At 34.7% G+C, this 25,083-nt stretch overlaps 1 protein-coding gene across 1 annotated transcript; it reads right to left on the reverse strand.

Annotated features, from left to right (window-relative positions):
• Positions 1–4,146: 4,146 nt before the first annotated feature.
• LOC117335556 lies at positions 4,147–6,044 on the reverse strand. The gene is made up of 4 exons (XM_033895632.1): positions 5,999–6,044; positions 5,554–5,684; positions 5,024–5,074; positions 4,147–4,721 (listed from the first exon to the last, which is right to left on the reverse strand). Exons 1-4 carry the CDS (start codon positions 6,018–6,020, stop codon positions 4,374–4,376), a joined length of 552 nt encoding a protein of 183 aa, XP_033751523.1. The 5' UTR covers positions 6,021–6,044; the 3' UTR covers positions 4,147–4,373.
• Positions 6,045–25,083: the final 19,039 nt, after the last annotated feature.

Genomic DNA, 25,083 nt, shown 5'->3' on the forward strand with positions numbered 1-25,083 from the left:
TCGTCCCACCTACAACTGTCTCTAGAAAAGGGAAATGTGTGTTAAATGGCCAACACAACATTGGGATGTTTGGAGAATGGTGGCATTTCCTTGTTTCCAAGCCGTTGTCATCAGTGGGATTGGCCGCGCTATATCAGTTTGACAGACATCATTGGTGTTTCCATTAATTTAACTTATGTACAAACGGGTATGAGTGTGTGAGAATCCTGCTCATTGCAGACCTCTGAGGTTTTTTTTATTCCGAAATGATGACGAAGTACCAAGAGATATTGAGCGGGATAACGGCTTAACCTAAGTACCAACAATGTCTAGGTTATTCTGGGTAGTAGGTGTGATATCAAATCACAGGAAAAGCAGTTATTTGATTGATGGATTGTTTACATGTGTGCTTATAGGACTGGTACGAATTTACTACAGCTCGAATGAACAGCAGATGATAATCACGCATTCGCCTCCTTTCCAACAGATTACTTGATAATGTTACAACCAAAGACATAAAGAATGACAGTGTTTTGTATTTTGATAATACGCTTCGAGCACAGAATCGCCAACATTTAACTTAAATGTAGTTGTTTATTGTAATATATTTCTTCAAAATGTGATATGGTCTCTCAATTGTTGGTATGGCTATTGAAGGCCATGGTACTTTTATCAAATTATAGAAAATAAAAAACCAGTTTTATTTGAGATTCAATCACGGGAAATCTTTGTGTCAATAATGTCATCACAGCTGTATTTAAATTTCCTAGATTGACGGAACAAATTATTTTTGTTTAACGTTTCTGTATTGTGTTGTTTCGTCATTTGATATACACAATGTGTACTTGTTCACCTTCGGTAAGCTGTTGTGAGGAGGCTATTTTTTCTGTTTCCTCATCTAAATGATACTACTATGATACTACTGTGCGCTAGTTATAAAGTACTTAAGCAGAAGTACTATATTTGTCCTGTGTCTGTCTTGGGGACTCTGGGTAGTAGGTGTTTTGTCAAATACATTCAGTTATTATAAGTAATTTGATTTATTTTTTGAAAAAAGTAATCTTCTCAAGAGTTGGCATGGCTATAGAAAACCTAACCATATCTAAAAAGTAATAATAGAAAACAAGAATATGTCGATGAAATCATCACAGTGGTATTTGATATTCCTAGTTTGAAGGAAGAAAATATTTGTGTGTGTATGATTTATGTTGTGCTGTACTTTGAGATAAACAGTGTGTATTTGTTCACTTTTGGTAAGCTGTTGTGGGATGACAATTTATCTGTTTGCTCCTCTAAACGACATTGTTGTGCGCTAGTTATAAAGTACTAAGCAGAAGTACTTCCATATACAGAGCAGTACAAATATGGCCGTAGTTTGTTTTTGTTTTTTTTCTTTTTCTTTTTCTTTTTTTACGAAGGGGTTGGGTTTCTGAAGCTACCCTTATTGCTTAAAAACTCTGTCGTTGACACAAAATAACACCTGGAATTACTCCTTAAGTATTTTTAATTCAGTTTCTTTATTCTTTTAGCCCAACAACTAGCTTATTAGAATAGCGTTGGATGCTTACACATACAATTACACTTACTCAGGTTATTCATCAATAACTTATATGCATATTATGCGATGTATAGAAGAGTTTAATTACATAGATAATCAGTATCACAAATTATACTTTACAATAACTGAAGTCTTTAACATTGTTGACACTAAGCGGCAAAATGATATCGAGTTTATATATATCGAAGTCAAGAAAGCAAATAATACTCTTTCAAAAAATTGAGTTAAAAATAGTTGAGAATAAAATGTAACTAATCCTCATTATTTAGATAATCACACTGTGATAAAAAAAAAGTGCGAGTCCTGAGTACTATATGTACTCACAGAGATTATTGAAACATTAAATTTAACATTTTGGGACTTATTGTTTTATTTTTAACAACACAGCTTAAAAGACCTATATGATATGACCTCTCAAGTGTTTGTATGGCTATTGAAAGCCTCGTGGTACTTTTATCCTTTAATATTTTGATCTCTCCCTTCTTTAGCTTAGTTAACTCGGCCTGCGAATAAATTAGCATATACGCAATGAAACAAAAGCTCAGCGCATTTATAAGGCCGGTAATCGGTAACATACATTGTAATCATGACGTCGTCTATTAGTGACGTTACCGGAACGTCAACTAGACGGCGCCATTTTGAAAGGACTGAGCAACGCAATTTCAGCGTTTTTTTCCTGTTACTCGATGATCTCTACACAAAAAAACTAATATCAAGTGAGTATTTTGAATATTGCGGATATAGGTGCATATTTAACTTCTTCTCTAGGTAAGCTAACAACAAATGGCTGAAATGTAGTTCTTAGAGAACATTTGACCACGTTACTACTTAAACTGTGTCAATGCAATTTTTCCTTGACAACCATAGTTAATCTGAGACGGAAATTCTGGATTGTGAATATTTCAATTAATCAAAAACGTTAAAGGAATGTAAAAAAATGTTGAACGTAGATTTAGTGGAACTATATTATGTTGACAACCACGGCAGTCGTAGTTGCGAACATCGCAACACATCATGAATTTTATATTCTTCTAACTGTATCTAAACGATTTATTTGATGTAAATATAAAGATTGTACCTCATTTTAACTACGTATACTGTAGAATGCCAGCAGTTGGCGACGAAAATATCCTATGGAGCGCTAACGCGCTAACCATAGGAAATGTTCGTTGCCAAGTGTGGGGATACTACCGTATACGCAGTCAAAATGAGGTACAGTCCTTAAATAAACAATAAACAGTCAGTTTTATTTGACATTCGATCAAGGGTTAATTAAAACCTCTGTATTTGAATTTCTAAAAATGTCCTATTGTTTTGTTCTGTCATTTGATATACACAATGTGTACATGTTCACATTTGGTAAGCTGTTGTAAGGAGATGAATGTATCTGTTTTCTCCTATAAATGATACCGCTCTGCTCTAGTTACAAAGTATTTAAGCAGAAGTACTCTCTTTATCCTGTGTCTGTCTGGGTTACTCTGGGTAATAGGTATTTAATCACATCTGTGCAGTTATAAATTTGAACTTTGAAAAAAAGTTATCATGGCCATAGAAAGCCTAACGATATCGAAAAAAGGAATAATAGGAAATAAGCCAGCTTTTTTCAATGAAACAATTGCGTCTATGAAATCATCACAGTTGTATTTGATATTCCTAGCCTGGAGGAAGAAATTATTTTTGTTTATGATTTGTATTGTGATTTCGCTTGATGTAAAACAATATATATTTGTTCACCTTCGGTAAGCTATTGTGAGGATGTCAATTTATCTGTTTCCTTCTCTAAACGACACTGCTGTGAGCTAGTGATTAAGTGCTTAGCAAAATGACTTCCGTTTAGATATCATTGCAAGTATAGCCGCATTTCCAACTTACGTCAATCGCAACATCACGAGAACTTTTGAGATTGCTGGTGCTTTAATTCCGAGTCTTGACGGAATTGGCCGAGTTGTTGCGATTGGTAATTACATGTATCATAACCAACAAGAAACTTCCATTATACGTTACGCCTTCTAACAATATCGGATATACATTATCCTCTTCGTCTCAAGTATCACATAGGAACAGGAAAGTCACACAAAAAGATAACATCAGTCAACATTTTACAAATGAAAAATATTTATTTTTGTAGAAACAACAACCAATATAATTCCATCTTTAAATATGAAACGTAAAATGCCTGGATATAAAAACGATCTGGTATGAAATAACTCTAAATTAAACACTTTTATTAAATTCACAAACAATAGATTAAAAATCAAAACACAGTTTTCACATATAGTGTGTATAATAATACCCAAATACACATCACGAACATTTATAAAAACTGAAGACAGAGGTATGAATTAATCGCAATTTTTCTAATATTCAAGAGGTAACATGCAAAATAATTCTCTGAACACAATTTTCTAACAACGGGACATTTCATCAAATGCAAAATAAAGTCACAATAACAAGAAACAGTGCATATCTCATCAACCTAAATTTAAACCTTGAACATAACAATTACTATCTATTTCGGTATGAAAACGCATCTATTATGTGACTTGTTTTCTCCAGGTATGAGGGTGTCGTTAGATAGAATTAATACTACATTAAACAAATAAAAACTGAACAGATTTAGCACATTACCAGAATTAAAAACATTTAGATATATATATATATATATATATATATATAAATTACGCCCTTCTCCAATATCTTAGAGATTTATGGAAAAGAATATTTTAAGTAATATATTCTACAACGTTTTTCTTATGAAATGTTATCAAAGTTATAAAAAATGACATTTTACAGACTTTCCGCCGAATCCACAAAGCAACCATATACATTATGTAATCTAAGTCGATGTGAAAAAGTTTCTGGTATGTCGTAAGCTGGTCTCTACACGCCGGGGAAACTCAACATCCTGGCCGTCATTGATGACGTCACAACTAATGCCTGTAGAAACTCTGTTGTTGAAAGAACAATGTCCCATCGTCTCATTAAGATGGTGGATTAGGTCGCCTACACGATTTGTTAATGAGCCTGTTGGTTGATTTGACGTCTGGAAATGAGCACAATTCTCTCCGAAATCGTAGTCTGTTCCTTCCAGGAAATGAACGTATCTTTGAGATACTTCTAAGTCATGAATAACTTGAGGTAATATGGCCAAGTTAAGATCGCTACATCGAACATCATCTCTATCCTGAAAAAACTCAAGGAAATACATTACATTAATTGAGGAAGTCAATTGATATCCATTATATAATCATTAATACTATTATCATATCCCAATATATTATTAAGACTTACTTAATCATTTTGGTGCAGTTAAATGAATATTGTAAGGTTAGGAAGCTTATTATATATCCATTAATAACATTATTATTGCCCATAAAACATTATTATAACTCATAATATTATCATAAATCATCCCTATATGTTATTTTTATTTGTAATTTTTGCACTTCATACAAGATAACGACTTATCACAAGCAATGTGCTCACCACAGAAAGCTTCTGATTGTCGGCAAAGGAATTCTTGGAACAAACGATTCGCTAAAACAGAAATGTAAAATTCATCAATGTTTAAGATAGTGATGAAATCTTTGTTATTAATTACCGTTTCAATATTTGAAATATCAAGCTGAATAAAATTGTCACCTACTAATCAATATTATATTTCAGATATTGGTGAATATGAAGGGTGGTGTCGGTTTTTTTCAAATATGCATCATTTTTAATAGAAATAAAATTAAATTGCTCACACTACTTTCGTATGCACATTGCGACGGTAAATAGTGTACAAAACTGTCCGAGAATCGATAACATAATATATATATACATGTATATATAATCCAGTTGTTAACAAATTTGAAGCGTAACAAAAAAATTGAAACGTAACAAAAAATTTGAAGCGTAACCGAATCGACTTCTAAAAAGGAGAAAGCAAGTTGTGATATATGAATATCTATTCGCACGTATTCATTATTTTCTCTATTTCAGGTAATGAAGTAAAATTTGATCAGAATAATTACCCAAGGTTCTTCTATACTTTTTAAGTCGTCTATTGCCCTCCGTATACTAATCCTGCCCTCTGGGAACGCCTTCGACGTAACTCCTCTCAGTATCATGCCTATCAGCACCATTAATGCAGCCATTTGTGAACCTGTAGTATCACATTATTTCACGTTATTGGTGGGTTGTATATATACATAAGCGACTGTTCACAATTAACAATGAAAAACAAGACACAACTGGTGAAGGATTGTACACAAACGTATCATGGAAAAGCACAATTAGATAGGAATTAAGTAATGGATGCAGTACATATATATGGGAAATACAGAATATAAACTGCATCATGCATCTCTTCATGGAACTTTTCATTGTTATCATGGACCATAACATATTTCATTGTCAGCGTTAAAAGGGGCCAAAATATATCCCACAATTATGATAGTTCTTCGTCTTAGTACTTACAAGGAGGTAGGTGTCTCGACATGGTGTCTGTTTTCTGATCTTTTTTGTAAGTGAAATATGACTGAAAACTTGTCAAATTTATATTACGATAAGGGACTTTCCATGCGCGTGTGGGGGATTTCTCTAGGTGAAGTTCAATAAATATATACACGTACTTTGTATAAACAAAGATACGTAACAGGACACATTGTTAAATACGATAAAAACGGATACTCAAAATATAGATATGATGATATGTAATAAGTCCGGAAAACAAATTAATCACATACAAAAAAAACGGAAGGAGCCGATTCATGCTTTTTTTTGTTTTTTGTTTTTTTGTTTTTTTGTTTTTTTGGGTTTTTTTTTTTAAAGAAGTTTGATGAGAATTTTACATGAAGTGAACTGGGGTTTCCGTGCTTCCAATAGAAGGGTCCACCATCGGTATAACAAAGAAAACTACAGCCTGGAGACAATGTGGATTATATCAAATTCAATGAGTCACAGTCGTTCGGACTTACCAGACATATGGCATCTTCATCCTAGTGTAATTTTAATTTATTGCAACTGAATGTTTTGATTCCGAAATGATGACAAAGTATCAAGGGAATTCTGGAGCGAAATCACGACTGATCCTAAGTATCAACACGTTGTACCTTTTAGCACCAATAATGACTCATTTGGGGCCCCGTCACTACACCACCAGGGCTCTGAAGGGTCAGCGACTTGCCAAATATAGAATTTGATCCCAATGCGGGGTAGGATTACTGTTGGAAAGTCACTACTGAGTTATTCATGGTAGTGTCTTGGTCATTTTTCGAAAGTATTTGCGACCAAAACTGACAAGACATAAAATTAGGTCATTGTGACCTACTTTTAATTAATAACATTATTATTATTATATTTTTTCACATTTTTGTCAACTTGTGTTTCTAAACCTAAAAAAAATCCTTTTTACTCCAATATTGAATTTGTATCAGCCCGAACAATGAAACTTGCATTTTGCATCCTGTGACCTTTGACCTCTGAAATTTCTATGGGTCTAGAAAAATACTGATGTTTTGAATAGCATACCATATGCAGCTAAATTCCTGCAAAATAATTAGCCTTATCGCTAATTGTCAAAAAAAGGCCCAAATTGCACTCCTGTACTTCCCATGCGCGCGTGTTGGTGATATATATAAAATACACGTTCTATTTATGTACAATGATTGTCACTAGCACAATATGTTAAGTACGATAAACGGATATTCAAATATATAGATATGTCGTTATGAAATAGCTCGGGGATTTGTTTTGGTTTATTTTGTTTAACGTCCTATTAACAGCCAGGGTCATTTAAGGACGTGCCAGGTTTTGGAGGAGGAGGAAAGCCGGAGTACCCGGAGAAAAACCACCGGCCTACGGTCAGTACCTGGAATCTGCCGCACGTAGGTTTCGAGCTCGCAACCCAGAGGTGGAGGGCTAGTGAAAAAGTGTCGGGACACCTTAACCATTCGGCCACCGCGGCCCATAGCTCGGGGAAATATATTTGTAACTGAAACTTGATTGTACTAAAACAACTCCTCGGGACATTGTATTTCCTCTTCTTCCGAACAATGCATTTTATGACATAATACTAATTTAATACGATTTCCACATATAGCGTTGTGTGACATCCATGTTTCCAATAGAGGGACCAAATCATAGATAAGGGGGAAAGGAAAAACATATCGCTACTATAGCGTGATTGGATTAAAGAGACATTACTCTACAAAATGCGATCACCTCGTTTCTGATACCCTTCAATACCATATAGCAGATTGGAACTGGTAATAATTGACGACCCATCTAAATGTCGAAAAATTTAAGCTAAAAGCTATTGACAATTAAGCTACTATCTAAAGGCTATGTGATTATAGATTTTGCTTAAGAAACTATGAACCCATCGTTTCAATGAATATGAAAGTCATTAATTAACAAATATGATCATCTTGCTTGATTTAAGGATCGGAAAGCATAGAAGCTTTTATCAGCCAGTTATACCAACTACTGTTATATTCATCGAGAACCGAATGTCTTGTCTTTACCTGATACCAGTTTCATGGAATTAGTCAATAATGTTTTCAATCAAAATGGCTTTATCATCAGTCCATTGATCTGCGATATTTGGCACTTTTTATTTGTGAGACTCGAAGTATTGTCATAAGGTCATATATGATATCCGTACAATAAGTTGGAAATATTGCCCTACTAGCTTTATAGTAGTGATCAATTGCCATAGATTATGAAGACATTAAAATGATCAGCGAGTCATAACGTTTGTTTCTGTGTTTGTTATCGTGTGATTAACAATCAAGATTTGACGACAATGCCTTCTCCATTGGGTCACTTTTAGCTTGCGTTATAGAACCATTTTCATTTGAATTTGATATCATTGGAGATGGATGTTATATTGAATTGCTGCTGACTTACATGATAAAACTTATAGTTTACTTTCCATAAGAGAACAGGAATCCGTCAAAAGAGTAAATTATTTCATTATTTTTAATTCTCTAAGCAGTGACATTGTTCTAGTTGTTAAACCTGTCCGCCTTACATCTGCATACAGTCGGAAACAACTTACTGACTTTTATTCATTATGCAATGAAATAAACTTCTCAAGTGCTGTACATGTATTTAGCTATCTGATAGCATACCGATAAACTGCGAACAGATTCCCCATCAGCCGCCAAGTACCACGCGGAGAAAAAACAACCAACCATTTCCGGATGATATCTACTGATTTTACTCATGCTGAAATAAGCAACGCCCTCTTGACGTAATTGATAGATGGTCTCATTGCTAGTGTACTGTAGATGATAGGTGGAGTTTTGACTAATGGATAAGGTAACAAAGAAGTTCCGACATTTTAATTTTTTATTATTAACAAAATTTTTGATGATGTCATTTTCAAGACTCGATGTGTGTATCATCCGAAATTAGACAAATTTGAGCATCAGATAGAGTGCTCAACAGCGTTATGTATGCCAAATCAGACCATTTGAATTAAAGGGGCATTTATTGGTTCGGACATCAGAACATGCACAATTTCTATTGATGAAATCTATATACGAACAATGATTATAGGAGTGTTTGTGCCTACAAGTAATGAAATGTACACTTAAATGGACAGGGGGAATGTGTATCGTATTCAAATACTTTACATGTATGTCTTTGCGGTAATTATTGATACTTCGGGTCGACTTAAGAATTTTCCGGACTTAATACTCGAAGAACGTTAGTATATATTTAGAGTGAAACTATATATTTTGTGATATTTGGAAAAAATACATATTTTCGAGTAAGTTAATTTTGAAGACCTTAACTTTATTCAAACGAAGAAATGTTCCTTTAAGAAGAGGATGTACCATTTGTCTTTATTTCAAATACACAAGGAAGTTTTTTTTTTAACACAGAGCAACAATAATTGATAAAGATATATACCATATAAGTACATATATACTACATACAATAAGACGTAATGGTACGTATATAAAGAAAGCCTAATATGATGTACATGATACACTTAAAGATGTATGTATACACGTGATATGTGTATAGACGAAGAAGTTATCATATATTATCACTAAAAGTATTACAAATTAACCGTAGGAGGTCGAACGATACAACAATTAATAGCATTAGTGATTATCTGTTTGTCACGAATTTAAACGGAAGCATGCATTTTGTTTTTTGTAAATGAAGACGTCACTATGATATCATCTCAAAAACATGCTTTGTGTTTTTATTCTCACATATCTTAACAAATATAGAAATAACGCTGAATTATAGAGGAAAGATTAAAGGGTTTTTTTCTCGAGAAACGTGCATGATGCATATATGCATATTGCTTCATAATTAATATTCGTTTGTCATGGTCGTAGGTTTTCAATTTTTCACTTGCCTAAATATGTCATAAACATATAGAAACAACGATGATAGAGCAATGATTAAACTTTCTTTTCGTTAAAAAACGCGTATGATACATATATGTATAATTCTTTTATTTAAAATCTGATCAATTGAAATATTTCTTGGCGTTTTTTATGGTTATGGTTTTAAAGAAATTAATCAGTGTTATGATGCAGAATTGTAACTGAAATGGTCTGTATACAGAGATTGACTCCGCCATAGCTTTTTCTTCCTTTATCGCTTGGATGTCATCTAATAAGCCTCATTATTTCGTCTTACACAATATCATAATGAGTACATGTATATATCTGACATATTTATACTATACCTGGTAAGAAGATAAAGCCTTATTCTATTCAAACAATTTTTTTAATCGTTGAACAACCCACTAGAATGACTTTTAATCAAGGGCAACGCATTAAATAAGCACTTAAAATATCTTATTGTGAAAAACTAAAATATACAGACAGAAAGAATAGATCCTGTATCGAACAACATATGGCATTCAGCAAGGGGCCAAGAAGTACTAGAATATTCTCATATTCAGTGTAATTTTTCATCTATAAGAAAAAAATCCTCTTACAATAATATAAGAAGACCTAAACATAAGCTCTCTGTTGATGCATAAAGAATGGTAATACTCTAAATGAAATATCGTATATGTTTATAAGATATCTTATTTAAAGTTTATAAGATATCTTATTAAAAGTTTATAAGATATCTTATTTAAAGTCTATAAGATATCTTATATAATACATAAGATATCTAATAAACTAGTCTTTATCAGAAATCTTATAAAGTATATAAGAAAGCTCATAAAAGATATAAGATAACTTATATGATATATAAAACATCTTACCAAGAAAACTTTATAAGATATCTTATAAAAAACGAGACATTCGTGAGACCGGCAAAACAGTTCGAAAATTTCTTTTCCCTCTGTGAGGTAACTTCCGTTTTGTTGGAAGGCACGCGGAACATACAATCAGCCCTCTGATCGCGACCACGATCGGCTAGGCACGGGGCAGATGTTGTGTTCGAACAAACATGAATATATGGCAATTATAAATATTTTCAAACCATTATATGTAGTTTCAGCTTCATCTCGGCACCTTCATCGAGCGGAGGAGAGTTCATTATCTCAAATTCATATCTCGTTCTTTATTAGATACCTTATAATCGAATTATATAAGATATCTTATATAATTTTCTTTATAAGATATCTTATATCTTTTGTGAGATATCTTATACATTATAGAAGATATCTTATAAAGAAAAGTATATAAGATATCTCATATAATCATATTAGCTATCTTATTCAATTTTCTTTATAAAATATCTTTTACCAGAAAAATACCGCCAAATGGCAACACTGCACAAACAAAGAGTTGCCACCGCCACAACAGAATGCGAGAAGAATGTCTGGTCAATACTAACAGCATACAAAAATACCCCTCGACTGGGGGAAAATTATGCCATAGTTAAGGTAGCCGGACCACAAATTTTACCCGGCTACAAACAAAATGCAAGATTTCAAAGCATGCTATTGGTGGGGGGTTGGGGGGGGGGGGGGGGGGGGGGGTTGGGGCTTCAAAGACCCGGCTGAAAAATGTAGGCCAGATCCTACATAAAATCTACAAATTGTAGCAAAAAATAGGGAGCCGACCCAGACAAAAATATGGGCGATTTGGCGTCCCTCAAAGTTCAGCAAATACACCACACCATATTCAAAAAGCATACTAAGCACAAAAGCAAATGTTTAGAAAACCAATCCACATGGCCATAAATCAAAATTCAAGACAATATTGACCAAACATTCTCGCCTGCATGCAAGCTAAAGCCATAACCTAGGACCCTGTTCACCCTTTATGGGCAAAATAGAAGCAGCTGATGACGACAATACTGACTGAAGACCTTGTTGCAACCTATACAGGAAAATGTCATTCTCTAAGCTACTCAAATGCACATCATCTAGAAAAAGTTTTGGATTACAGTCAGTCATTTCTGGATATCTTAAAAGATCTTATATCTTACTAGGTGGGTACCCCTGTTTCATAATGTATGCACTTATATGACTGTTAATTCTAACAGGGATTTTATGTACAGCCCTGTGGGATACACAACCCTCTACACTTTAACGAGGCAAATAAGCTGACAAAACTAATCCTGTGTTTGGGAGCAGAACAGATCATATTTTAAAGGAAGCAAGTATCCGACATCTCAGAAGCCCTGAATTACACTGCACTATGTCATTGCATTCCACAATGTGTAACAAGAAAATCAAGCGTATTTTCAAATGGGAACAAAATATGTACATGCCTTACCAAATTCTCCCAGAGTAGTTCACCCTTAGGGTGCCATAAAATAGAAGCGCCAACAATCCATATCTGTATGCTGTATTCGGAAAACTTAAGCTTAAAATAAGCTAGGTGTGCTAGTAAAATTTATCAATTTAAAGAGACCATGTAAAATACAAAAAACAAGAGATTTTTTCAAATTGCTTGTGGTAGTCTTAATCTAAGGCAAGCTTGGCAGACCAAAACATTGTAAAACAGTAGAGCATGACCCAACTGGCCCAGCTTGGTAACCCCCAACTCCCTGACACCTAAAAAGGCAAACAATGCTGTTACTAAAAGAGCAGCAAACATATATGCCTCATAGGATGAGCTGCACACAAGCGGTAAAAGTAATTAATTTGGTAAGAAGCTCAGGGGAAATGGGAAGACGCGTGTCTGACCTTATATCTAACCTGGTCATCCCCAATACATTTTTTTTTTTTTTTAATAATAAAAACTGTGTTTCATTCAAATACCCCAAAATCTGGCATTTGAAGCTTATGCCTGAAACAAATGTTTTAACAGTTGCCAGCGCAAACCCCGAGAAAACAATATACAAGCTATACATTTTATCACCTGTTGTTGAGTAGGAGCCCAAACCAAATGCGAGCTATAAGCTAAACAAAATTGCTCAAAACGAACAATGTTGGTATCAAAAACTTGTCTTGAATTAGCTGAAATTGATGCCCTCAGGAGCCTGATAGTTTCATGTTGTAGATTTAATACTGGAATGATGCTGGGATCTTGGAAGGGACCAAAGCAGCATCAGCAATTGAACTCAACTTACCCGAAATATGAACAGCCCTAAACTTAATGTTGTGCAACATACTCTTAAAAACAAATGGACAAACAAGTTCCATAACTCTTTGATGTTTTCTTGTTCAAAATGGACACTAGCCACTCATTATTAGTGTACACAAAAATATTTTTGTTAGGCAGCTTAGAATCCCAGATAAAAGATGCCAAGACAATAGGGACCAGTTCAAGGAATGTTATGTCTCGAATTATAACATCTCCACCCAAGCCTCAGGCCAAGGGAAGTATGCCTAACTGCAGTGAAGGAAAGCACTCCACCTTTTGAGCCATAACCCCACCCCCAAGCACTATCAGTGAAGAGCTGAAGATGAGCACTATCTACCCAATGTATCTCAGGAAAAGTACAATAACCATTAAAGGGCTGTAGTAACTCAAGCTAGGTGTAAACATCCTCCCTCATACCTTAATTGACACAAACAAAGTGGTGTGGTTTCTATAAACCTGACATAGCATTGTTAAAAAAATGAATAAATGTGTGGGTAACTGGAATGGCCCAAACACAGAAACTAAGAGACGCGGTGAGAGTTTGTAACTGTTGCAAAGTTACCTTCTTTTTCTTTCCAACCTCACTGAAAGCCTAGCTAGCAATTCAAGTGAATCTAGAGGGATTTGTATTTGTATATAACAGAATCATTTTCTAAACCCCAAAATACTAATATGTGTGTTGGTCTCAAACAATCCATTCAAGTGTTAATCTAAGTATTAGGTCCTAAGTATTGATCTATATCAATAATGTGGTCAAAATTTGTGTACAATACCCTGCATAATTTCTTTTTATCTATAAAGGTGTTAACACTGTTATCACTAGGGGAAGGATGATGAATGAGTCTGAAAGATCCATCTTTATTTGGAAGCAATCCAATTGGAGACAGTTTTAGACTAGGCAAAGGGAGATAATCAAAGGATCCTGCCACCCTTCCTGCATCTATTTCTTTCAGTATCTTAAACAAAGCCCAATTTTCCAGCCTTTTAATAGAAAGCAAGTTCCTACATTTAGTATGGCCCCTTGGGCCTTGCTAGTGCAATGTAAAGCCCAGTTTTAACAACTGAAACTAACTCCTCAACTAGTAATCTATCTGGATGTGACTGCAGCAGTCTGTCTAGTACAACAGATTAATTGGGGTGTGCCCAAGGTCCATTAAATTGACTATTTGTCCCAAATTTGGCTTGGTGGGGGGCCCTGTTTGCTGCTTGAGGAATTGCTTGCCCTAAAAGAGTAATTTGCAGTTGAATTATCTGAATGTGAGATTTGATTGGGGCAGTTTAACTTTTGATGACTACCTAAACAAAGAAGGCAAACATGTCTACACAAACAGTGAGAACTATTACACTTGCCATTATTGTAATCAAAACACTACTAGCTATATATAGACATTATTGCTTATTTTAGTTGTTTTTTCTGAACTCATTGAAGTTGAACCGCCATATTGCATATAAATGAGCCACAACTCCTGGTCCACTACATTCAAAGGTATAAAATGGTTTTGTGCCTTCTTGAGCCCGAGCTGCTCATCATAGCTTTTCCACCCAAGACCACCAACACGCCTGGCAACTAGGCCCACAGTATGGATGTATTTTAACAAAAACCAGATTTCTCTCCTGAATGTTTTTTTTAACAACCAGTTCACCACTGATCAGTGAAAAATGCTTATCGTTTACCCGAGATGGCTTCGATAACATTTGACTTAAATCAACAAATCATTACTGCCTATCTTTTTGTTTGATTTGTTGAGAGATTTTACAGCCTAAATCTGAAGTAACACTTATACCTGAAACTGTCTGGTGTCATTCTGATCAGGCCCAACCAACTGTGAGGGAAAGTCATGGTTGGGGAAGAATTTCTAACATGGCTCAACACAATACCTTTCGGTTCAGTTGCTGTAACTGGCAATATGGCCTGCTGCACATGTACATCTTCCACAATACCTGGGGTAACCCTAGCTGCCAATTACGTCACAACCTCCTCCAATCCTGATGCCGACAGTCTCAGATTGGTCCCTTGATCCCCACCGCAATTACAATGTGCCTGGTGAGCTTCTGGTCCTGCATATGGACTAGTGGAAGCCATCTTGAGACGCCCGACATCTCTACCTCGAACACATACAACAACAAACAAATCACTATAATGCCAATCCACAGCACGATGATGATAAATAATGGCTCTAACGCTTTGGATGCAATCCGATTTCAAGGATTTGCCTTTCTCAGTAGCTTTTTTTCAAATATGCCTACCGGATATACTGTGCAAAGGGGGATAACTCCAAGATTATGGGAGGTAACTTGGTACACTGCACAAAGCAATGAAGAGAAATACTGCATGTAGTCGTATAATTCATGTGCATACTAGAAAAAGGAATTTTATAAATGCATATCAAATTAGCCATACAATTAATAAGGCGATCTTCATATGATCAATCAAATTATATTTTAGAAATAATTTTTAATATCTTTAATGATATATCTTATATTATATAAGATATCTTCTTAAGAAAAGTATATAAGATATCTCATATATTGTATAAGATATATTATAAAGTATATAAGATATCTTGTATAATTATAGAAGATATCTTATATAATTTGGTAAAATCCTGGATCAACGTTGCTCAGTGAGTAAATGACAACTTGGCTTGCCATAGCGGGATCTCTTTTTAGTAGTTGGTGACTACTTCACTGAATAAAAAACGGGAGGCCCATTGCATGCCATCCAGAGCGTAAAGCGTGTTGTCTAAGGACACATCCACGACAGCACAGTCCGGTCCTTTTCTCAGCTTCCCGAAAAACACAAACGGGCAAAGGCAGAGAGCTGAATGAAATGAAAGGATCTTAACATTTTTTTATATATTTTTTTTCTTAATGTAGTTGACTTTACAAGTAAGAAAATACTAACTGTATTACTTGTTACTAAAGCTATTCCAACTTGACATTCATATAGAATTCAGTTTTAGAAAAAAACATCTTCGAAATATTGAAACTAAATGGGAAAATCACTTTGACAATTATTCTTACACATATTCATCACTTTAGATGACAAATTACACTAGGAATCACGGATGTTTAAATTGTATAATCAAAAATGAATATTACGACTAACCACCGTGTTTGATTTGCCTTTGAAATGTTGCATCAAATTAGGAAATGTACTCAAAGAATGTGATTGCCTCGTGTACGTGTACACGAACGTTCTTTCTATTTGTGTCAAACAAACTTCGTTTGATGATTTAGAAATTAACAAAGCATTACGTATGAAACTGTCGGGTTTATCTTCGTGTGTATATAATTCTTCATGTATAATTGAACCAAGAAAGAACCAGCATTCAACTAAATCTTTGAACATTTCTAATGCAAAATTTCTTAGGGGCTATTATTCAACATGTTCACTGCTTATATTTGGTGTTGAAATTTAGTTTATTTGCTTTCATTGCATACAAACTACAAATGTATATGATATGTATGTATCCGATGCACCAATTAAGTCGAGTGCATGTACGTTTGTTTGTAATTGCAGATTTACAATTGGCTGCAATAATGATTCTACTATTATGCCTGAAACGTGGAGGAGCTCTGTCACAGAGCAGCATTAGGAAATTAATGACAGCTCTGAACATGATTAAAGAACCTTGGGTAACTATCGTGAGATTATGTTTCTCTTCAATACTCTTTACTCGTATAAACAATTCCCCTTAAATTCATAATTACATGTACATTTCTTCAATAGATCATTTAAGAATTAAGTTTTGGGCAAAATAGCATGCGTTTTATTCATAACATATAAATTATTTTAGATGTAAATTGCACAACTTATTCTCATCCTGAAATGAAATAACAGAGGCTTGAATTTTCTGCATTCCAATGTCCTGTCTGAATTAAATTTTCATCTCAGCATCCAAAAGCCTTCGTAATCCTTGAAAGTTTTCTTCATCAAAATTTCTACGCTTTTCACGAAGATGATACTGAATCCGTGCGACTCTTTCATACAGTGTATTCCCCCGATACTCATTCCAACGTTTTTGTGGATTTCTGTGAGGAATTTTCCGAAGTTGATATCAAGAGCTTTGTCGGACATAAATGATACTTCCTCTTTTTACTTCTTGGACATTTTGATCTGTAATGGCTTTTTGGTTTCTTTCCACCTTCACGGACTCAAAAAGGATTGTCCATTCTGCTTTTGCCATGTTGTGTTTGAGGCAGCATTCTTTAGAAGGTTTTCAATGTTGGTATCATCCAAAGTTTGAAACTGTGGGTTGATACATGTAATTTATTTTGCCATTGTTTTCCTAATATTCGAACAATTCACCTGTGTAATAGTCAAGACTAATGATGTCATATTTTAAGTATGAAAAACACCTGTAAACTGTGGAAGAGTCAACAATCCATTATCTTAACTATTCCACAGTTTTCGGTGTTTCTCCAATACTTAACTAACACTGTTTCCGTCATTTTTATCATTTATTTTTCTGCTTTAGAGAAATCTTAGATTCCGGAATTACTTCGCCCACAGCCAGAGCCTCTCTGTGGTAAGCACACTGAATGTATTCAACAGTCACGATCAGTCGTTATACTGACAATTCTTTCCCGTATCCGGCATTTGTTATCACACACTAAGGACAATAGATATTTGTACAAACTGTTGTATATATTTTTTTTGCGATATACAACACGTTATATATGGCTTAGGAGTTATATGATTGGTCGAAAACTTGAACTTTGACCGAACTACTTTTTTGCGAAGTGATGGCGCATGCGGTCATATTTGCATCTGTCGTCTGTTCGGTAGAAATATCCCGGAGCGGGACATGGACGAATACGGGCTACCGCTAGTGAAAACAGACGATATTTTAAGTGTAAAAGTTGAGAACTTCGATAAACTTAAAGGAGTAGATAATGTACTATTGCTTACCATAACCAGTATCAAATATACCGTCAGTATATACTATTTGGGAAACTGTGGTCATCTAGCAGCGGAAGTATTTTGAGTTCATGTGATTAGGCGCAACTATTGCACGTGCGGAATGTCGCAATTATCTATTTAAGCCGATGTCATATCATGTTTGTATTCGCTATAAAAATAGCATCCGGATACTGTTTTGCCCTTCATAAAGGTACAAGAGACTGCAAGGCCTAATGGACAGAAACACTTCGCGAAACGGCATGGGATTATTAGAGTGAGACAGGGGATCTCAACTCGAGAGGAAAGATTTTTAAGTTGCATAACACGAGGCTTGCCCACATCACCTAGCGTTATACATGACCTAGAAGTAGCTGAAAGATATGTTCATTTCCTAGAAGGAACATGCTTTAGTTTCACTGAGAGTTGTGCCCATTTCCAGACGACAAATCACCCAAGCAGAACACTAACAAATCGTTTAGGCCTACTCATCCACCATCTTGAAGAAACAGTCATACAGTGTTCTGTCAGTCCACGTAGTGTCGGCAAGTATTAGGTTTTACGTCATCAATGACCGCAGTGATGTCGAGTTTCCCCGACGTGTTCAAACCTTCTTACGACGAAATACTAGAAACAATTTAACGTCGACATGGATGGTTATTTTTGTGGATAGAACCGATTGTCTATGAAATATCGTATTTATTTCTTATGGGAAATGTTTATCGTATTTTTGATATCTGTACATAAATCACAAGAAAATTATTTGGTTAATGTCTAAAGTATTGCAGATGGAACAGGTTTAGTAATATGTTTAGAAATCAACTAATAAATTAAAACTGATTCATCAAATGAGAAATAAATTAATTTATCATTGCAACGTTCCAAAATTCGATGTTACTGAATCAGAAAATTAAGAAGGTATTATTACGTTGGAGGAAGCAGAAGAACCTTTAAGTAAAATGAAACATTTGAAAAGCCCAAGTTTAGACGGATTTACAGCAGAATTTTTAAGTGCTTTTGGAAACAAATAGTAATTTTTGTTGTTATATCTTTAAATTTTGTTTATCATTATGAAGTGTCTATCGCACAAAAACAGGACATTATTACATGCATACCAAAAGGGGACAAACCAAGACATTTCATAAAAATTGGCGACCGATATCTTATTTAAATATTGTTTATAAGATAGCTGGAAGGTTAAAAACGGTCTTGGGAAAACTTATAGATAACGATCAAACAGGATTTTTAAGGAGGCGTTACATAGTTGAAAACACCAGGTTCATTTACGATATTATGAATTATACTGAAAACAATTATATTCACCCTGTACTTGGAATGCTTCTTATGATTGATTTTGAAAGGCTTTTGACGGTGGGAATCTCCACTTTCTTCAAGATAAAGCGAGGCTGCCGTTAAGGGGACCCAGTTACACCATATTTTTTTTATGTTATGTACTGAAATATTAACAATCAGGTTAATGAACAATCACAACATAACAGGTATAAATGTCAATGACTTTCCTATCCTTCTTTCTCAGTAACTGAGCGCTAAAATACTTTTTTAAATTCCTTTCACTGTTAATAAATAATTACTGTTTGTGGTTTTTTTTGTTTTTTTTTCCTGACCAATTAAAAATGATTGTAGTAAAATTGATAATAAAATTAACATCATCATAAAACATTGCATTAACAAAACTAGATGTCTTGACACTTCATTTAACATAAACTCTCTAGTAAATTTAATAAAAGACCATCACAACGTTAAAAATATAAAAATATATAGCATCTGCTAAGGGTGATGCCTCTATCATAGAGAACTTTCCGATATTTTGTCTTTGTTCCTTTATTCTATTCAATCTGTGTTTACCTGTACCTATATCTGTTTCAATGCATTGTATGGAACATAATTAATCTTGTCCCCAAGCTTATGTTTAATTCTTTCAACAATTAGGAATGACACTCGAACTCTCCACTTATCAATGTTTTATTACCTTAATACCTTCCCGAGGCGATTACATCATCTATTGTTATGTCAGGAAAAGTTCACTTGCATGTCCAGTTTTATTTACCTGTGATAACGCCTCTTCGTGTCAGTCATCTTAATTATATACTCGTATACGTGTCAATTTAGACAATGGTCAATTCTATTTTATATGTTTAAACCGGAGACCCGGGCGGCAGTTGGATTCCCAACCAGCAAATGGACAACACGTACACTACGGATTACCAAGTGTGATCAGAACTTATATTGGACTTGCTTAATTTACAAAGTTGGATCGCCAGCTATATACATTGTATCTATTGGAATACCAATACATGTGGACTTAATTATCCTGTTATAATTTGTGAAACGGTTGATATTGTGATTTGAAACTATTTGAAACAAATAATATAAGAAATCATTACAAACTGAATCAAACTCTTTGTTTTGTGTCCTGCCATGCGTCCAATCATACAACAGTCCGAATCTAAACAGATACAGCAAAAAGCAGTATGAAAATTGGTGTGAGAACCCGGGGTAACTTGCCACATTGATTTGTGTAAGACGAGTTACGTACAAGATCCTTGGAACCTCAAATACTACAAGATACTTGGAAACCCAAGATCTTCGCCACATTCAACACTTGAAGATGTTAACCATGGAAACCACAAGCCAGCACTACCCTAGAGTATTCCCCAAGACTAAACCCGTCGTACCGGCCAATCGAGGATGGACACGTGAACTACAGCATCTACCCGACGACGCTTGCCAATCAACGGTTACAAAGCACCAGGGACCCAGGATGTCACCCATCAGGCCACAATTTTCTGGATCATCGCCCAGAACTCAATGTTTTAAATGTGGTAAGTGGGTATTCCATTGTTTTCAAGAGCACGTTGAATTAACTTGTAAGGCAAAATCAGTCAAGTGCTTCAAGTGTGGCAAATTCGGACATTTTTCAAGGGTATGTTTTTCAAAGCGCCCTTCATTAGAACCAAACAATCAAAATTTTAAATCTCAAAAGTCAAAAAGTACGTTTCATCAAAGCAGGGACGCAAAACGTATGTCAGAGTTTATCTCCCGAAAATCAACCGCTTGCTCATTTCCATTTTCGGAACTTTTGGATACGGAATTCGTTAAAATAAACAAAAGAAGTCCATTTCAAGAACAAACAATTAAATGTCATCAAGAAACAAATCCAAAAAAGTTGGAAATCACAGAGCTTAACCTCATCATTGTAAATCTTCGATCTGAAAATGAAGACTTGAGGCTAGATATTAGCAAAATTCAAAATCACAACGAAGATCTCAAAGAAAGTTTTTCAAAATGTTTTCAACTATATCAAGCTGAAAATGATAGACTGAAACAGTTAAATGAATATCTTGAGAAAAGGGAAAAAGAAAACCATGATGAAATATTATGTCTCAAAAAGGAAGTTTCAATCAGCAAAGAAACTATTTTCAATCTGGAAAGTAAGATACAAAATTTTGAGGCAAATTCATGTAGTTCGGTTGTTAATTTTCACAATATTCCGCAAAACAACCGAAATTTCGTGCCTCAGAACCAACAATTCCGTCCAAATCAAAGACGTCGAAACTTCAAACCCCATTTCAGCTATCAATAAACTCTTTGTCCTACAGTACCTAATTCAAAAATGTCTTTAAATGTAACTCAGACATATTGCGTTCCTACACTCTCAGAGGTAATTTAAATTAAGTCTCTTGAAAACAAAAATATCCACTGTTACACACAAAATGTGTGTGCTATTTCAAAAGACAATATACAAAAAAGAATGTATATATATTGTGTTCATATCACGGACCTTTTTTTTTCAGCGGAAGTTAAACGGACATTTAAACGGACATTATTTATGTTTGGAAATGTGTCATTTCATTTAGACTCTGGGACAGAGTCTTCCGGGGCGAGAGGGAAGTTATCATAGAGAACTTTCCGATATTTTGTCTTTGTTCCTTTATTCTATTCAATCTGTGTTTACCTGTACCTATATCTGTTTCAATGCATTGTATGGAACATAATTAATCTTGTCCCCAAGCTTATGTTTAATTCTTTCAACAATTAGGAATGACACTCGAACTCTCCACTTATCAATGTTTTATTACCTTAATACCTTCCCGAGGCGATTACATCAACTATTGTTATGTCAGGAAAAGTTCACTTGGATGTCCAGTTTTATTTACCTGTGATAACGCCTCTTCGTGTCAGTCATCTTAATTATATACTCGTATACGTGTCAATTTAGACAATGGTCAATTCTATTTTATATGTTTACACCGGAGACCCGGGCGGCAGTTGGATTCCCAACCAGCAAATGGACAACACGTACACTACGGATTACCAAGTGTGATCAGAACTTATATTGGACTTGCTTAATTTACAAAGTTGGATCGCCAGCTATATACATTGTATCTATTGGAATACCAATACATGTGGACTTAATTATCCTGTTATAATTTGTGAAACGGTTGATATTGTGATTTGAAACTATTTGAAACAAATAATATAAGAAATCATTACAAACTGAATCAAACTCTTTGTTTTGTGTCCTGCCATGCGTCCAATCATACAACAGTCCGAATCTAAACAGATACAGCAAAAAGCAGTATGAAAATTGGTGTGAGAACCCGGGGTAACTTGCCACATTGATTTGTGTAAGACGAGTTACGTACAAGATCCTTGGAACCTCAAATACTACAAGATACTTGGAAACCCAAGATCTTCGCCACATTCAACACTTGAAGATGTTAACCATGGAAACCACAAGCCAGCACTACCCTAGAGTATTCCCCAAGACTAAACCCGTCGTACCGGCCAATCGAGGATGGACACGTGAACTACAGCATCTACCCGACGACGCTTGCCAATCAACGGTTACAAAGCACCAGGGACCCAGGATGTCACCCATCAGGCCACAATTTTCTGGATCATCGCCCAGAACTCAATGTTTTAAATGTGGTAAGTGGGTATTCCATTGTTTTCAAGAGCACGTTGAATTAACTTGTAAGGCAAAATCAGTCAAGTGCTTCAAGTGTGGCAAATTCGGACATTTTTCAAGGGTATGTTTTTCAAAGCGCCCTTCATTAGAACCAAACAATCAAAATTTTAAATCTCAAAAGTCAAAAAGTACGTTTCATCAAAGCAGGGACGCAAAACGTATGTCAGAGTTTATCTCCCGAAAATCAACCGCTTGCTCATTTCCATTTTCGGAACTTTTGGATACGGAATTCGTTAAAATAAACAAAAGAAGTCCATTTCAAGAACAAACAATTAAATGTCATCAAGAAACAAATCCAAAAAGTTGGAAATCACAGAGCTTAACCTCATCATTGTAAATCTTCGATCTGAAAATGAAGACTTGAGGCTAGATATTAGCAAAATTCAAAATCACAACGAAGATCTCAAAGAAAGTTTTTCAAAATGTTTTCAACTATATCAAGCTGAAAATGATAGACTGAAACAGTTAAATGAATATCTTGAGAAAAGGGAAAAAGAAAACCATGATGAAATATTATGTCTCAAAAAGGAAGTTTCAATCAGCAAAGAAACTATTTTCAATCTGGAAAGTAAGATACAAAATTTTGAGGCAAATTCATGTAGTTCGGTTGTTAATTTTCACAATATTCCGCAAAACAACCGAAATTTCGTGCCTCAGAACCAACAATTCCGTCCAAATCAAAGACGTCGAAACTTCAAACCCCATTTCAGCTATCAATAAACTCTTTGTCCTACAGTACCTAATTCAAAAATGTCTTTAAATGTAACTCAGACATATTGCGTTCCTACACTCTCAGAGGTAATTTAAATTAAGTCTCTTGAAAACAAAAATATCCACTGTTACACACAAAATGTGTGTGCTATTTCAAAAGACAATATACAAAAAAGAATGTATATATATTGTGTTCATATCACGGACCTTTTTTTTCAGCGGAAGTTAAACGGACATTTAAACGGACATTATTTATGTTTGGAAATGTGTCATTTCATTTAGACTCTGGGACAGAGTCTTCCGGGGCGAGAGGGAAGTTATCATAGAGAACTTTCCGATATTTTGTCTTTGTTCCTTTATTCTATTCAATCTGTGTTTACCTGTACCTATATCTGTTTCAATGCATTGTATGGAACATAATTAATCTTGTCCCCAAGCTTATGTTTAATTCTTTCAACAATTAGGAATGACACTCGAACTCTCCACTAATCAATGTTTTATTACCTTAATACCAATACAATATACAATATTTTATTTATTAGAGTGTCACACATTTTTACAACATGGTAAAAACACAGTCATGATAGATAAAAATACCAATTAGAGTAAAAAATGTCCAGCCATATTTGGCTTACGAGACACTTAAAAAATTGTACCTGTTAAGAATATCAAGTATCTTCTTAAATTTATTTAGGATTTAAGAACACAACTTCGACTTATCTAAAATTGCAAGATTAGTAAAAACTACCAGTGTAGTAACATAACCTCCATATTTGGGTAAAAATACATGATAATGTACATATTAAACAAAATTAAAACATAATCTTCGTCTGTACATGTTGTATAATGTCGATGCTAACGTGGATTGTAAGCTCGCATTTTGCATAAGAAATTGTAATTTGATTGAAGAATCAAGATTTGTGAAATTTGGTAAATAAAATAATGCTTTGTTGTATAAAGAAAGTTTCAAATCTGAGTAAAAGTCACAATCTATGAGAAAATGAGTTTCATCTTCTATAGAGCCTGAATGACATAAAGTACACTTTCTCTCCTGTAAAGGCGTAACAGGATGAGAATACCGACCCGTCTCTACTTTAAGGTTCAAATTGCCACAACGAAATTTGGTTAAGGTTTGTCGATGTTTATAATTCATGATCAAAGTCACATAAGGTTCCGGAGCTAGACTATATTTATACGTTCGGTAGGTCCTAAGTTTATTACCGTTGTCTTTACCAGAATCGTTCCACATCTGTCTATACCATGTAGTTTCATCCTCTTGTCGGAGCGATAGCTTTGCTTCATTGAGACATGATGTATAAGACGGGTTAGGTTCTAAAAGAGAGTTCAAGTTCCGTACATTTAACAGAGATTCCACGCGTTTGTCCCAGCTTCTTCCTCGGGAGAGAGACCAGATATGAACTGTTGTTAT

Source organism: Pecten maximus, chromosome 10 (genome assembly GCF_902652985.1).
Source record: "Pecten maximus chromosome 10, xPecMax1.1, whole genome shotgun sequence".
NCBI lineage: Eukaryota > Metazoa > Mollusca > Bivalvia > Pectinida > Pectinidae > Pecten > Pecten maximus.